This window comes from Melopsittacus undulatus, chromosome 1 (assembly GCF_012275295.1).
Source record: "Melopsittacus undulatus isolate bMelUnd1 chromosome 1, bMelUnd1.mat.Z, whole genome shotgun sequence".
NCBI classification, from domain to species: Eukaryota; Metazoa; Chordata; class Aves; order Psittaciformes; family Psittaculidae; genus Melopsittacus; species Melopsittacus undulatus.
Genome location: NC_047527.1, coordinates 78,588,640 through 78,602,711, shown reverse-complemented (window position 1 = coordinate 78,602,711; position 14,072 = coordinate 78,588,640). Strand labels below are relative to the sequence as shown.

At 38.1% G+C, this 14,072-nt stretch overlaps 1 protein-coding gene across 2 annotated transcripts in view; it reads left to right on the top strand.

Moving 5' to 3' along the window:
• Positions 1 to 14,072, top strand: part of CDH12 (cadherin 12) — a 165,711-nt gene that overhangs the window by 88,969 nt on the left and 62,670 nt on the right. Inside the window, exons 3-4 of one of the 2 annotated variants that reach the window (XM_005153353.4) lie at positions 1,803 to 1,922; positions 7,370 to 7,537. In XM_005153353.4, the coding sequence (XP_005153410.1) occupies positions 1,803 to 1,922; positions 7,370 to 7,537 (288 nt within the window). The remainder of the gene's footprint in view (positions 1 to 1,802; positions 1,923 to 7,369; positions 7,538 to 14,072) is intronic. The other variant, XM_031052848.2, reaches the window with a different exon arrangement.

Genomic DNA, 14,072 nt, shown 5'->3' with positions numbered 1-14,072 from the left:
TGCTGTGGTTCCTTGAATTTCTGGAGCAGAAGATGGAGCAGAAAGTGGGACATCCTATTACAAAGACATTCCTTATGAACAGGGAAAGATAAAAGCCATGAAATTCTCTACAGGTATTAGATAGCTTCTGTCTATCACTCCAGTAAGAAAGAGTATTCCTCCAGCTGGGCTTGCTTAAGCTATTTAACATATAGTCAGTTATGGTTATGTGTTCTGTAAAGAAAGGCAGAAGTGCTTAAGTAGGCACTGCTTCCACTACTGAACCTGGACTTCTCTTTTCTAATGCATACCATTCTTCACCCTTCACATCCAGAAAGTCAAGAAAGTAACCTTTTAGGTTTTTAGCTAATGGAATCCATACCAGTGGTTTATTTTAATTAATTTATATGTTGCTAATCTTTTCTTTCTTTTAGAAGTTTATTTTAATGAAATTTGCCCTCAGCTTAAAAACATGATCAGCTTATTGACTTTAAAAAGTTATTGTTAGTCAAATTACACTTATATTTCTGTGTCTTCTTCAGGAGATAGAAAGAATATCTCTTGAAGAGTAGGGAGCAGTGGGAGGAGGTGAAGAGGGACTAAAAAAAAATAATCTTCCAAACAGCTGCCTTTGCTATCAGTTACTTTCCTGTCTGTATCATAAGACCTTTCGCGTGGAGCACATCTCAATGAGGCACTCCCAGAAATAAACTTTGGCAAGTCCGTTAAGGTTAATTTTAGATTGTGAACATCCTTTGAAACTTGCCAGTTTTCATTACATAAAGGTAGGAGTCTTGAAGTGCTTGTAGTATTGTTGTATGTTCTTGAAAAGAAGAATGTATGTTCTATATTCTTGAAAAAGTGTCAGATGACCTCAAAATGCAGAACATTCCTTAAAAAACAGTGGGGATAATCCTCCTCCCTGTGCAGCTTCTCATTTAGGTTATGTGAAGTCCAACATTCATTTGCACAGAAAATCATAGGAAGCTTAATTCTTCAAAGCTGATGGGAAAGCCTATATGTGTGTCTATTTGTTTTGCTAAAGACTAGTTCGAGTAAAAATTTCATTATGGGGCAGGGGGGAAATGCAGGTAAATTGCTTAGCAGCCCTTAAGAAGGACAAGACGTTTCTGCAAGACTCTTGCCATTTACAGTGAATTTTCTGTCTTTATGTGCATTTATTTTGCTTGGTTGGTCCCCTTTAGGTCAGAATATAAAGAAAACTGCACTAGGTCTGGTCTATAGCCATGGCTGAAAATAGTGTGTCATGAGGAGGTTCTTCTTCCACAGTACTTCTGTTTCCTACTGAACTGTATTGTAAAGGCAAGAAGACTCAAGTCTGCAATGGAAAGTGAATTCCACCTTTTATCAGACTGCTAAAGTAGTTTCTTAAGGTACTTACAAATTGGTCCACTTGCAGATTCAGAAGTTGCTTGACCAAAAACTTGTTCTAAATGCAACCCATGTTCTCTGTATTCTCAGTTGTCTACTTTTTTCACAAAACTGTGGGGTGAACTTTTCAAATTCCATAGCTCATCCTATATGTGTTGGGTAAAAGTTTTTGTAAATACCGCATGCATCATAAGATGTTTATAGTATCTTCTGATGGTGGGCTGCTTCCCCTTTCCTTCCCATTATGCCTTGTCTGTAACCTAGATGGTTGCTAGGATGGAGATGAAGAATCAACTGGTTTGTTCTCACCTTGTTTCCAGTGGAACAAGAATTGCAACAGAATCCACTAGCAACATGTGTACCTAATGTGTCTGAAATATCCCTGATCTCTGCTCCATACTGAAAATGTGATTACCTGTGTTTCTTTGCAGGAGCATATGTGCTTCAAGTAAAGGCAACAGATGCTGATGATCCCACTTATGGAAACAGTGCTAGAGTGGTTTACAGCATTCTTCAGGGGCAACCATATTTCTCAATTGATCCAAAGACAGGTAAACAGTTTATCAGCAACAGTGGAAATTTTAAACTTTTGATTTTGATTCATGTGAGGAGTATCAGCGAATATGTAATGGGCTGATATGGCCAGAAGCCAGCAGAGTAACTTTTCACATAATTCAGTTTGAATAATTGACTAGTTTTTGAATGAATTACAGTCTGTTGTAGAAACAAAAGAAATGTGCTCCTCTAATCAGTCCTGGAATATCAAAAATATGTATACATTAAATACTTTTTATCTATTCTACCACTTCTCTATAGCTAAAGCTGTATATATTACATGCATCCTGCTTTTGTTTGTTTTTTTTTCTAATGATTGAGTGTCTGCATTCTTTTTTCTATTTTTGCTTGCTGAACTTACAGTCAGAAATTCTCTGCAATGACCGTGGAAGAGCTAATAATCTCCTACCCGCCTCTTTTCGTGGGGCGTGGTTGTTTGTTTGAAATTACTGGATGTGAGGGCAGAAAAGGATAATGCATTTAAAGAGGCTAAGGTATTTGGGACGTTGGTAGATATGTTAACTAGATATCTTGTCCCGTATTTCTAAATGTCACTCTTGTTCATATATTTAGTAATTAATTTAAGGAGCCAATAACCTACATGGTGAATGCCATGCATTATGTCATCCTGCTTTGTTATGGGAAGAGTTGTCCATATGACCCTTCCAGCAAATAGTTTCTTCTTCCAGTGAAGCTGTACTTAAAAGTCAGATTGTGTATTAAAGAGCCTTTATCCCTGACAAAGCAGTAGGTTTGCGGTGAGAGCCTCACAAGGCTGTTAGTGTCTTATCTCCAATGGGCACATTGCTTTGTCACATACTTAGCAGGAGATCGTATTGCAATTCCCATTGAGAGATTTTACTTTTCAAACTGGAACAGGACTTCTTCAGGTATCTGGGGGAATAAAAGGAACTGCCTTTATACTTAATTTTTTATTTCAGTTTTGTAAAGAACGAGGAGGAATTCAACAGCAAGAAAGACTGGAGCCACAACTTCAGTTCTAGTACAAATTTCCCAAAGAGAAAAAGAAAAAAAAGTTATTAGTACTTGAAGAAGAACTCTTTTTCACCTGTGGCACTTTAACTTGCTGTATCATATCATGAGTTACTCCTGAGGAGAATCCAACTGGACACAAGAGGAAAATTTTTCACAGTGAGAACAATCAGCCATTGGAACAATCTCCCCAGGGAAATGGTGGATTCCCCAGTGCTGGACACTTAAAATTCAGCTGGACAGGGTGCTGGGACATTTAGTCCAGGTCATGTTTTGCCTAGAAAGGTTGGACCGATCATAGAATGGTTCAGGTTGGAAAGGACTTTAAGAACATCTAGTTCCAAACCCCTTGACAAGGACAAGGACACCTTCCACTAGACCAGGTTGCTCAAGGCCCCATCTAGGCAGGCCTTGAACACTTCCAGGGATGAAGCATTCAAAACTTCCTTGGACAACCCGTCCCAGTGCCACTCTCGCAGTAAAAAATTTCTTTCTTATATCCAACCTAAATTTCCCCTGTTAAAGTTTAAACCCATTACCTTTTGTCCAATCACTATAGTCCCTAATGAAGAGTCCCTCTCCATCATCCTTGTAGGCCATCTTCAGATACTGGAAGGCTGCTATGAGGTCTCCATGCAGCCTTTTTTTTCTCCAGGCTGAACAGCCCCAATTTTCTAAGCCCCCAATTTGCTAAACCCCTTTACCATCCTCATAGCCCTCCTCTGAACTTGCTCCAAATTATTGAGGTGCCTTCCAACCTGGTATTCTATGATTCTGTGATGATGCTTTCTCAAATCATTCCTAAGAGGTGATAAATATGTACTCTGATATGAATCTAGTACACTTAAAATAGATTTTAACCTTTATGGGTCTGAATGTCACAACTGCCTGTTTACTTCTCTTTACTGACCTCCTAGTGTTTCGCGGTGCTTTGCTGAAAGTGAGCAAACGATGTGGAAGCAGGAGAGCTAGATTTTATCACTCTTTCAGGAGGGTAAAATGCATTAGAGTTCCTCCTATGGAACAGCTGTTGGACTCGCACATTTTAAGACCTCAAATCTTATATGTAGGGGTTACCTTTTGATGCTATGAAATTGCTCTTCTGATTTCCATGTGAGTTTTCTGTAATATAGAGCACTTTTAAAACAGATAACCTCCTTTATCTTTCCTCTGTATGTTCTGCTACTAAAATATCTTTTTGACAAACACTCTATTTTCTGATATGTTTATGAAGTCAATAATTTTATTTATGGCTAAATATCTACAATTTTTTGTTCAACTCAGTACTCTAGTCCATATTCTAACCTTGCTTATATTCTTGAAATCCAAATTGGCATCAGCAGGAGTACTAATACTAATTTTTATTCAGGAAGTTTTTCCCAGAACTTGGATTTTCTCTTCCACATAAGCGGATCATCTCCTGTTGAATTACAGCTTAATAGCTTTGCAAGACATATCTTCTGGGCCAGGTCTCATATGTAGTATTTTCCACTGTCAGCAGCCTTGTTGAGAACAGACTTTCCTGCATGTTTACTATTGATGACATTTACAAAGAGAAAAAAAAAAAAAAAACAAAAAAACAAAACAAATGAAGCTATTCAGTTCTAGAGCTGAACAATTTTTACTGTAAATCTTAAGGCAGAAGGATTTAAAAACACTCATAACACCGTTACACGCACGTAAGACCTCTATATTATAATAAGCCTTTGGTTTAAATTCTGGATATTTTTGCTGAAGCTGCAATACCAACATTTGTAGTCCTTTCTTTCCCAGGGATTTTTGCCTTCAATTTTTTTGTTTTGTTTTGTTTTTTTGCTTACTGGTTAGATAACTTTGAATCACCTTTGTCCTCCCAATATGAACTGGTGATATGGGTAGGAATAATAATTTTCAGGGGGCTTTCTGTGCTTTTGAAATAGAATAGGTAGAAAAAAGTGCCTGTGAACTGCGAGACGTGAAAATTATTCTCATAGATTTTTTTAATTTTTTTTTCTTTTTTCTGGAGACAAAGGGTTTTTTGTTACAGAAAAATATATAGAGTGCCTTTATAGTTCCAGACAGGAATAAGCAGTGAGTGATTTGGAACTTTACTACTAGAGTGAAAGCAAATGCTTCATTTTCTGAAGACCATATGTAATATTTCTGAGAAAGCAACTCAGTTGTACCTGAAACAGTTAGAACAATCAGAAAAATTGCATCTCCTGCTCACAACCTACCACCTGCCCATTTTCAGTTTTTTTCTTCTTACTGTTATTTTGTACTTGTCGAGGTTTAAACCAAAATCCGCACAGTTCACTCACTCACTCCCCCCCCTTGCTCCCCCAAGTCCCGGAGAATTAGGAAGGAGAATCCAAAGAATGTAGCCCCCAGGAATTGAGATAAGGACGGTTTAATAGCTAAGGTATAACACAAATCACTACTGCTACTACTACTACAAATAATAATGATACAGCAAACAACAAGTGAAGAGAATACAACACCTCACCAGCCACCGACCCATAACTCACTCCACCCTGCCCGGCCGAGCACCACATGCTACCTCCTCCATTTCCCCCCTTCGCTCCACCCCTTCCGGCTCCCTCCCAGTTGCATCCTGGGCATGACGTGCTATGGTATGGAATACCTCATTGGCTAGCCTGGGTCAGGTGTCCTGTCTCCCCTCCTCCCGGCCTCCCCTCCTCCCTGGCAGAGCATGTGCTCAGAAAAAGCCCTGAACAAAAACACCCGAGCAGTACCTCAAAATATGCTCTCTATCAAGCAACTGTTCCCAGCCCAGAAGTCAAAACACAGCACTGCACCAGCTACAAGAAGGAGCAAAATGACTGCTACGGCTGAACCCATGACAATATTATAACAAGGGAAGTCTTTAATCCTCATAGCTCTTTCCTCCTTAGAAAGAGCATACCAAGGATGTTATAAAATACTGAGGAATATATAGTCTTCACAATGTTAAAATGTGGATTAAGAGATTCAAGAGGAAACCTAGTAATGTTCATCCTATTTGTGAAAAATTTGTTGTTGTTTTGTTGGTTTTTTTATGAATATCACATGAATATGAACAAATTTTAGTTTTAAAATTCAAGATTTCTGTCTAGAACAAACTGTGCATACCATGCTGAAGTGGAAAATAATAGTTAATGTTTTTATTATTATCAGTGTCACAAATGAAGAGAAATTGGTATAGAGTTCAATTCAATGGGAATTTTTAATAGGTTCCAGAAATAGCAGATTTAGGTCAAGTTATTCCTAGACTCTGAGCAAGTACTATGAGCTAGAAGTTCCTATTCTTACTTGTTAATATAGCATCAGTTAGTAGCTATAGAGAAAAGAATGACCCTTAAGGTTTGTTTCTTATAATTCCAGACCCATTATATCACCAGGGGAAAAGACTGCTTTTAAACCCGAATGGTTTAATACTAGAAAATAATATTTTCTAATTTAATAATAATTTAGAGAAGTATGCTTCATTTAAAAAAAAAATTAATTCCAATTATTTGTCAATTGTGCATGCTGTCTGCACCTGTCTTCACCTAGCCGTTTTCTGAAAATTACTAATAAATATATAGCATTTTGCAATATAACATGCACTTGTAAAATTTTGACAAGGAAAGAAATGCATTTTCTCCTATACATTTATTTCCAAGAGAAAGACTTGAGTGTCCAAAACCTTATAGCTTTTCATATTATCAGCTAATCCTATGATCAGTAGTACCCCTCTCACTCTCTGCAAGTCTGTCTTATACCATTTACATTATTAACATATCAGAAGGGTATTATATATATCCTTCTACATATAAATAGGTATTACATACCTATTTATACATCAGCTATCCAAAATCACCGAAGATTAAGATGCATTTGGGTAATGACATACAATGATATTTTAATTACTGTTCTTTAAGGAAACTTTTGTGGTTTTCATTGCATCTACACGTTATATCAAGAGAACTTTCTCAAGTAAAGGAGAGTCTTCTAATGAAGACCTCATTTTGTATAGAAGGGATACTGTCTTGGCCTACAGTAACTCAATGGCAAGTGACTGGTTGGAAACAATTGAAGATATAGTCTCTGAAATGCATTGGTATCTTTTCCTACATTGCCCTGCTCTGCATAACACAGCATTCTTCAATCCTGGTGTGGCAAAGCTATGGTCACACAAGGCAAAGCTATGCTCACACCATTCACATCCCTAGTGAAAATGCACCATTCTCTTTCAGCAGATCATATGTTGATTCAAAAGACACAGCACTCATTTTGAATGGTTGAATAGCTGACAAGCACACTCTTGAAAAGCCTGAGTGATTCCCATGTTTCTGTGTGAGCTCCTTTCTTAAGAATCTTTTAGAAAGAATTCAATTGTTGGTCCAAGAGATCCAGTATTAAAATGTAATAATAGACAATTACAGCCCTTTGTTTACTTGTTCTTTCTCTTTCCCACTCCTTTTTGTAGGTGTAATAAGGACAGCTTTGCCAAATATGGACAGAGAAGTGAAAGAACAGTATCAAGTTCTAATTCAAGCCAAGGACATGGGAGGACAGCTGGGAGGACTAGCTGGTACTACCACTGTAAACATTACTCTCACGGATGTCAATGACAACCCACCCAGATTTCCTAAGAGTATGTTGTATTCAAAATGCACTAAGTTTAAAATAACCATGACAGAAAATATTAAGGTGAAAAATTCTTTAGAAAAAGAATTGAGATCCAGGTAGAATAGTATATGATGAAAAAAAATTTAGAATATAGTCTTGATTTTTTTTAAATGATATAAAGCTCAAATTGAAAGTAAGATTTCTGAAGATTTAAGAGGAAATATATCAGCATTCCACAGGACCAGCCTGAACGTAAGAGTTCATTTTATTTACACTTCAGAAATTATATAGTAAATACTACTTTTGTCAAGGGAAACTGAATGATACCCTTCAAATGATGGAAGGTCATTATAACCTAAGACTTCCAGATACTGAAGACAGAACTGGCTCACACTGAGCATTGTTGTTATGATAATCAGGAACAGACTTTTTACACTTCTTGGCCCAGAAGATTGTATCTGTCCTTGAAAACATGTATAGCCTCAAAACAGTGACCATCCAATGACAATTTTTAACATTTCATATAAATTAGTTTAAATGAAGCTTTTCAGAAATATGCTAATTTAAAGTGTTTCATAGTCTGTTTATGATTAGCAGGATTGTCACTTACTGCTCTCCTTAGATTTATGTAAGTTTTGTATATTCTATCTCTTGGAAATGCAGAGACTAATCAAGCATAAACCATGAGAACTATGCCAAAACAATTAACTTCTGAAAGTTGCTAGTAAGGCAAATTCATATTAGAATATTTGTGTAAATTTGCAGCAAGACCATGGCTGCTTTTTACTTTGTATCTCTTTTCTTGCACATGAATTGTAATCCAACTTTAAGTATTATAAATGCTCCTTAGGTACCAAACCACACCTGAATTTCATGGATTTCTCTAATATAAGAATTCTTCTTTTCCTCAGTACAAAAATATATTGCATTTCTGCCGGCATGTAAGAATGGCCATGTTGAGACAAAGATCCATTGACCCTGCCTTTTGTCTCTTACATTGACATCTGAATGGTATACATAAGAATAGGCCAAACAATACTCCAGAACATTTCCTCAGTTTCTAATGATTATTAGCCCAGATTGTGTCTTCATATTTAACAAACATAAATGTATTTTCTTACAGCAAGTTGCCTATTGCTTTGAAACTTGCGTAAAATTTCAAAGTCCACGACATCCTATGTTAATGAGGTGAACAGATTAATCATGTATTCACAAAAAACAGCTTCCCCTCTTTTGTTTTGACTCTGTCCCTACACAGAATTCAGAAAGTGCTGAAAAATGTGACCTTCATTTATAAAAACCATGTTGAGATTTTTTTTTCAATACAGGTATTCCCTGTGGATCCATTAATCCTGCTCCTACCGTTTTGCTCCACACATGTTAGTAATATCTATCCTTACCTCCTTTGAGCTCCCTGGAAATCTTTGCAGGAAAAAATAAGAGTTATATTAATTCCTTCAAGCTTTCTTGTGCCATAGCGGTTTGAAGCAAAATATTGCATATCATTGTTGACTTATTTCAACATTCAGGTGCTTGGAAATGTAACAGCTAATCCCAATGATTTGTTACTCTTGTGTCTGTTCCTTCCACAACTGCTTCTGTATTATTTTCTGTATTTATTTATTTTCCACATTTATTTATTTTTATTTTATTTATTTTTTTTATATTTTATTTTATTTTCTGTATTTATTTTATTTTCTGTACTAATTTTCTGTATTTATTCTGTACTATTTTTATCAAGGACCACTTCTTCCAAGCTCAGGATCAGAGTGTCCCAATGAGTAGGAAATCAAGTAAGGGATCTAGGAGACCAGCGTGGTTAAACAAGGAGCTGCTGGGCAAACTCAAGTGGAAAAGGAGAATCTATGGATTATGGAAAGAGCGGCTGGCCACTTGGGAGGAATATAGAACAGTTGTTAGAGGATGTAGGGAGGCAATTAGGACAGTTAAGGCCTCCTTGGAAATTAATCTTGCTAGTCGGATTAAGGACAATAGAAAGGGCTTCTTCAAATACATAACAAATAAAACTAACACAAGAGGCAATATAGGCCCACTGTTGAACGAGGTGAGTGCCCTGGAGACAGAGGATACAAAGAAGGCAGAAGTGCTGAATGCTTTCTTTGCCTCTGTCTTTACTCCTGCAGACTCTCCCCAGGGGCCCCAGATTCCTGTAGCCCCAGAAGGAGTCAGGACAAAGGAGGAGTTTGCTTTGGTAGATGAGGATTGGGTTAGGGATCAGATATGCAGTCTGGGCATCTATAAATCAATGGGTCCAGATGGAATGCACCCACGGGTGCTGAGGGAGCTGGCGGAGGTCATTGTTAGGCCACTCTCCATAATCTTTGGTAAATCGTGGGAAACGGGAGAGGTGCCTGAGGATTGGAAGATGGCAAATGTCACACCAGTCTATAAGAAAGGCAAGAGGGAGGACCCGGGTAATTATAGACCCGTCAGCCTTACCTCTGTCCCTGGAAAGGTGATGGAACAACTTATTCTTGACTCCATCTCTAGGCATATCAAAGATGAGGGGGTTATTAAGAACAGCCAACATGGTTTTATGAGGGGGAAGTCATGTTTGACCAACCTTATAGCCTTCTATGAGGAAGTGACTAGGTGGAGGGATGATGGTAGAGCGGTAGATGTGGTTTTTCTTGATTTCAGTAAGGCATTTGGTACTGTCTCCCACAGTATCCTCGTAGATAAGCTAAGGAAGTGTGGGCTTGATGATCAGGTAGTGAGGTGGATCAAGAACTGGTTGAAAGGAAGAAGGCAGGGAGTTGTGATCAATGGGGCAGAATCTAGCTGGAGGTCTGTGACTAGTGGAATCCCTCAGGGGTCGGTGCTGGGACCAGTGCTGTTTAATATTTTCATCAATGACCTGGATGAGGGAACTGAGTGTACCCTCAAAAGGCAAATGGCATCCTAGGGTGCATTAGAAAGGCTGTGGTTAGTAGGGCAAGAGAGGTTCTCCTCCCCTTCTACTCTGCCTTGGTGAGGCTGCATCTGGAATATTGCGCCCAGTTCTGGGCCTCTCCGTTCAAGAAGGACAGGGAATTGCTTGAATCAGAGTCCAGCACAGAGCCACAAAGATGATGAAGGGAGTGGAACACCTCCCTTATGAGGAGAGGCTGAGAGAGCTGGGTCTCTTTAGCTTGGAGAAGCGGAGACTGAGGGGTGACCTCATCAGTGTTTGCAAATATGTAAAGGGTGGGTGTCAGGATGATGGAGCTAGGCTTTTTTCAGTGATATCCAGTGATAGGACAAGGGGCAATGGGTGTAAACTGGAGCAGAGGAGGTTCCACGTTAACATCAGGAAGAATTTCTTTACTGTAAGAGTGACAGAGCACTGGAACAGGTTGTACAGGGGAGTTGTGGAGTCTCCTATGTTGGAGATATTGAAGGCCCGCCTGGACAAGTTCCTGTGTGATGTACTCTAGGTTACCTTGCTCTTGCAGGGGGGTTGGACTAGATGATCTTTTGAGGTCCCTTCCAACCATCGGGATTCTGTGTTTCTGTGATTCTGTATTTAATTTTCCTTCTCATGAGTCCCTCCTAAAGATGGTGCCAGAAAAGCAATATTACCCGGCTACTTTAAAATGAACACAAAGAAAAAAATGCATGAAGTTAAATATTTGTGATCTTACCTTCTCTGAGCACTTCTGTTTCTCAGTTTTGGGTTGGCTTTACACAGTTCCCCTTAGGCTTCTGCTTCCAAATATTTTTAAAAAACAATTATTATTAGCTTGTTTGCCAGAGATATAGTCAAACTCCTTTTTCGTCTTCTTTACTTGTAGTTTTATAGGTAAAGCAAATTTTATGGTTCTTTCTATTGTCCTCCCTAAGACACAACTTAATCTCCTTGAAAGATGTGTTCTTGCTTTTATTAACTATGTTGTTTACCTATTTAGACTTGTTTTTCAATGGGTACTGTGCATTTGCTATGGCCCTTCAAAATGGGGTCCCTAGCTAGTATCCTCACCACTGACAGTGGTTTAACTGTCTCACTTATCACATTCAGATTTTCTGTAGCACTATCCCTAGGTTATATTGATTTTTAGATTTTTTTTTCTTTTTTGGCTCTTACTGCTCTTGAACAGATACTGCATTTAAGCTCATTATGTTGCTGTAAAATTTACAAGAACTAGTGAACTTTTCAGGGCTAGCTAGTGTTAATACTGTTCTCTTCTTTAGGTTTGACTTAGAGCTTCCTTAAAGAACCACAGTTATTCCTTCACTGATAAGACTTTGTCTTTACTGTGTATTTTGCTCCTTGCTACTGCGCTGCCTGACTGATTTTCTTCTCTCCCACAGAGCATGCCTATCATGCTGATACTCTTGCGTAGCATTAGGCATTAAAGCTACCCGTACTAGTTCAGATTTTAACCCTTGGCTTTGTATTGTGGTTTGCTTTCTGGTCTTTGCAGGACCCTAGTTTGATTCTGTATGATCTACCACTTCTGCATTTCCTGCTGGACTACCATGACCTTCAGTGAAGAATGCAGAATTCTGGTTATTGCATCCTTTATTTGAACTGTGTGCTTTTACATATTTTTCAATTGTATGCTTTCCAACACCTGAAAATTTTCCTGAATTTTTATCACATAAATTCTTCAGCTTTCTGAAGCCTCTTTTTCCTATGGCCAAAATGAATTTAGTATATTCTCTATGGGCACCCACTCTTTAGCAAGTGCCCCTACTTTCCAGTAATGTGCATCTTTTGTCCTTACCCTTTTTCTTAGACAGGCATCTTTATCTCACAGACTGTATATAGTGACACAATTTCAGATTATGCTACTATGAATGTCCTTAACTTCAGCTTTCACTCACCAGTCTTGATTTCATGCCTAAGACCTCTGCCCAGTCTTGCCTTTTTTCAGATGACATACAGCACCAGCACCTCCTTGTGTTTCCTGACATCCTGTCAAAACACTTGTTAGACGCCCCAGTTCTGATCAACAATCACATAAGGTCTCTTTGAACCAGCATTCCCACTTTCCTCATGCTTAGTGCTTGTTAAACTGTTCACCACTGTAGTCTGCTCCTTCCTTTCAGCTGGAAGCACTGCTGCTGGAAGAGTATCACAGCTGCCGGAGGAAATAATGTAGCTGCCTGAAAACTGAAAAACTCAGTGCTCTGGCAAATTCCTTGGGCCCAGTTTTCTTTCCCATGTCTAATTTTCAGTTGTAGATTTTACTTTACTTGCTGTTAAGGGCCTGATTTGTTTTCTGTTTCATTGTATGCCTTCAATTACTATGTGTTGTAAAAATAAACAGGTCAGTTTTAAATTCACAGAGAAATCATGGAACATATCATCCTCTTTGAAAAAGATAGCCTTGAGGTCTCATTTAATGCATGCAGTGTGGTTATGACATCTTTGCCCAATTGCTGCTATGTAGAAGCAAACCAAAATCTCACCAGAGACCAAGCTTGCCCTGTGCTTTGCATGCTAATAGGGTTGAGAAACTTTTCTTTCTATTATATCAAATGCCACAGAAACTGAATTAGAGCAGTGATTTTCAACAAAACAGAATAGTATTGGAGGTTTGTTTTGATATTGAATGCAATAAACATATAGCATAGCTTACAAGCTAAAATGTCAGTATGGGGACTCCAGTGTGCTGGAACAAGTTTGGTCAAGGCAGACCTGAAACATTCTTTTTGAGGGGATTTTGAGGCTACAGATTTATTTTCTCATAAACTAAGGACTTCTGCTTAATCGAAACATTAAAAGAAAAAATCCTGATCAATGGGGATTTACTTAGCCAGTCCCATTTGGTTAAGCAGTACATGAGATGATGTACATTGGGCCTGAAATTCACAGAGACAAAAAGCTAATTATAAGTAAACAAAAATAATTGACAGAAAAAAAAGTTGAGTATTAATTTTTTTCTCATAGTAACTGTATTTTTCAGTTTTGCTCTTTGAAAACATTGCAATGATTCAGAGTAACTTCCTGCCAGAAAATGGACTTTGTCATTTACTTGACTACTATAGCTAAAAGGATAATTGTATGGAATTTTAAATTAAGTGAAAATAAAACTTTAAAATCAGGTCCAGGTGAGTTCCAGGTTTAGGCCTGGTGAGATCTAATAAGCCCTCACTGTTGCTGGGAGTTGAGACCCCCAGTATCACATTACTCATTGCTGGTCAAAAAGCCAGGAAGTCCAAGTGCAAACTCAAAAGAGGGCCTGAAGGTCCTTTAATACTAACTGCTGCAGGGTGTTTGCCATCACATAATCAGAACCAGTTTCCCAAAGGGCTTATACCAAAGATGCCATGCTATAGACTACCTTATCAAATAAGATGTTCATTATCACAGAATAAAGTTTAAGTTTATTTCTGAATTCAGTTAAGCAAAAAAAAAAGAGATTTCACAGCAAAAGTGGTAGAACATATATTATTAATACTTGGAAGAAGCTACATTGATTAATTATACATTACAACTTGCCAAAAAAAAATGTATCATGGAACACCTTCATCTCATTGAGGGTCCTTTAAGGAGACAGACAGGTTTGGATTGGGTATAAGCATCCAGTGATGAAAAACCACTGACTATCCTG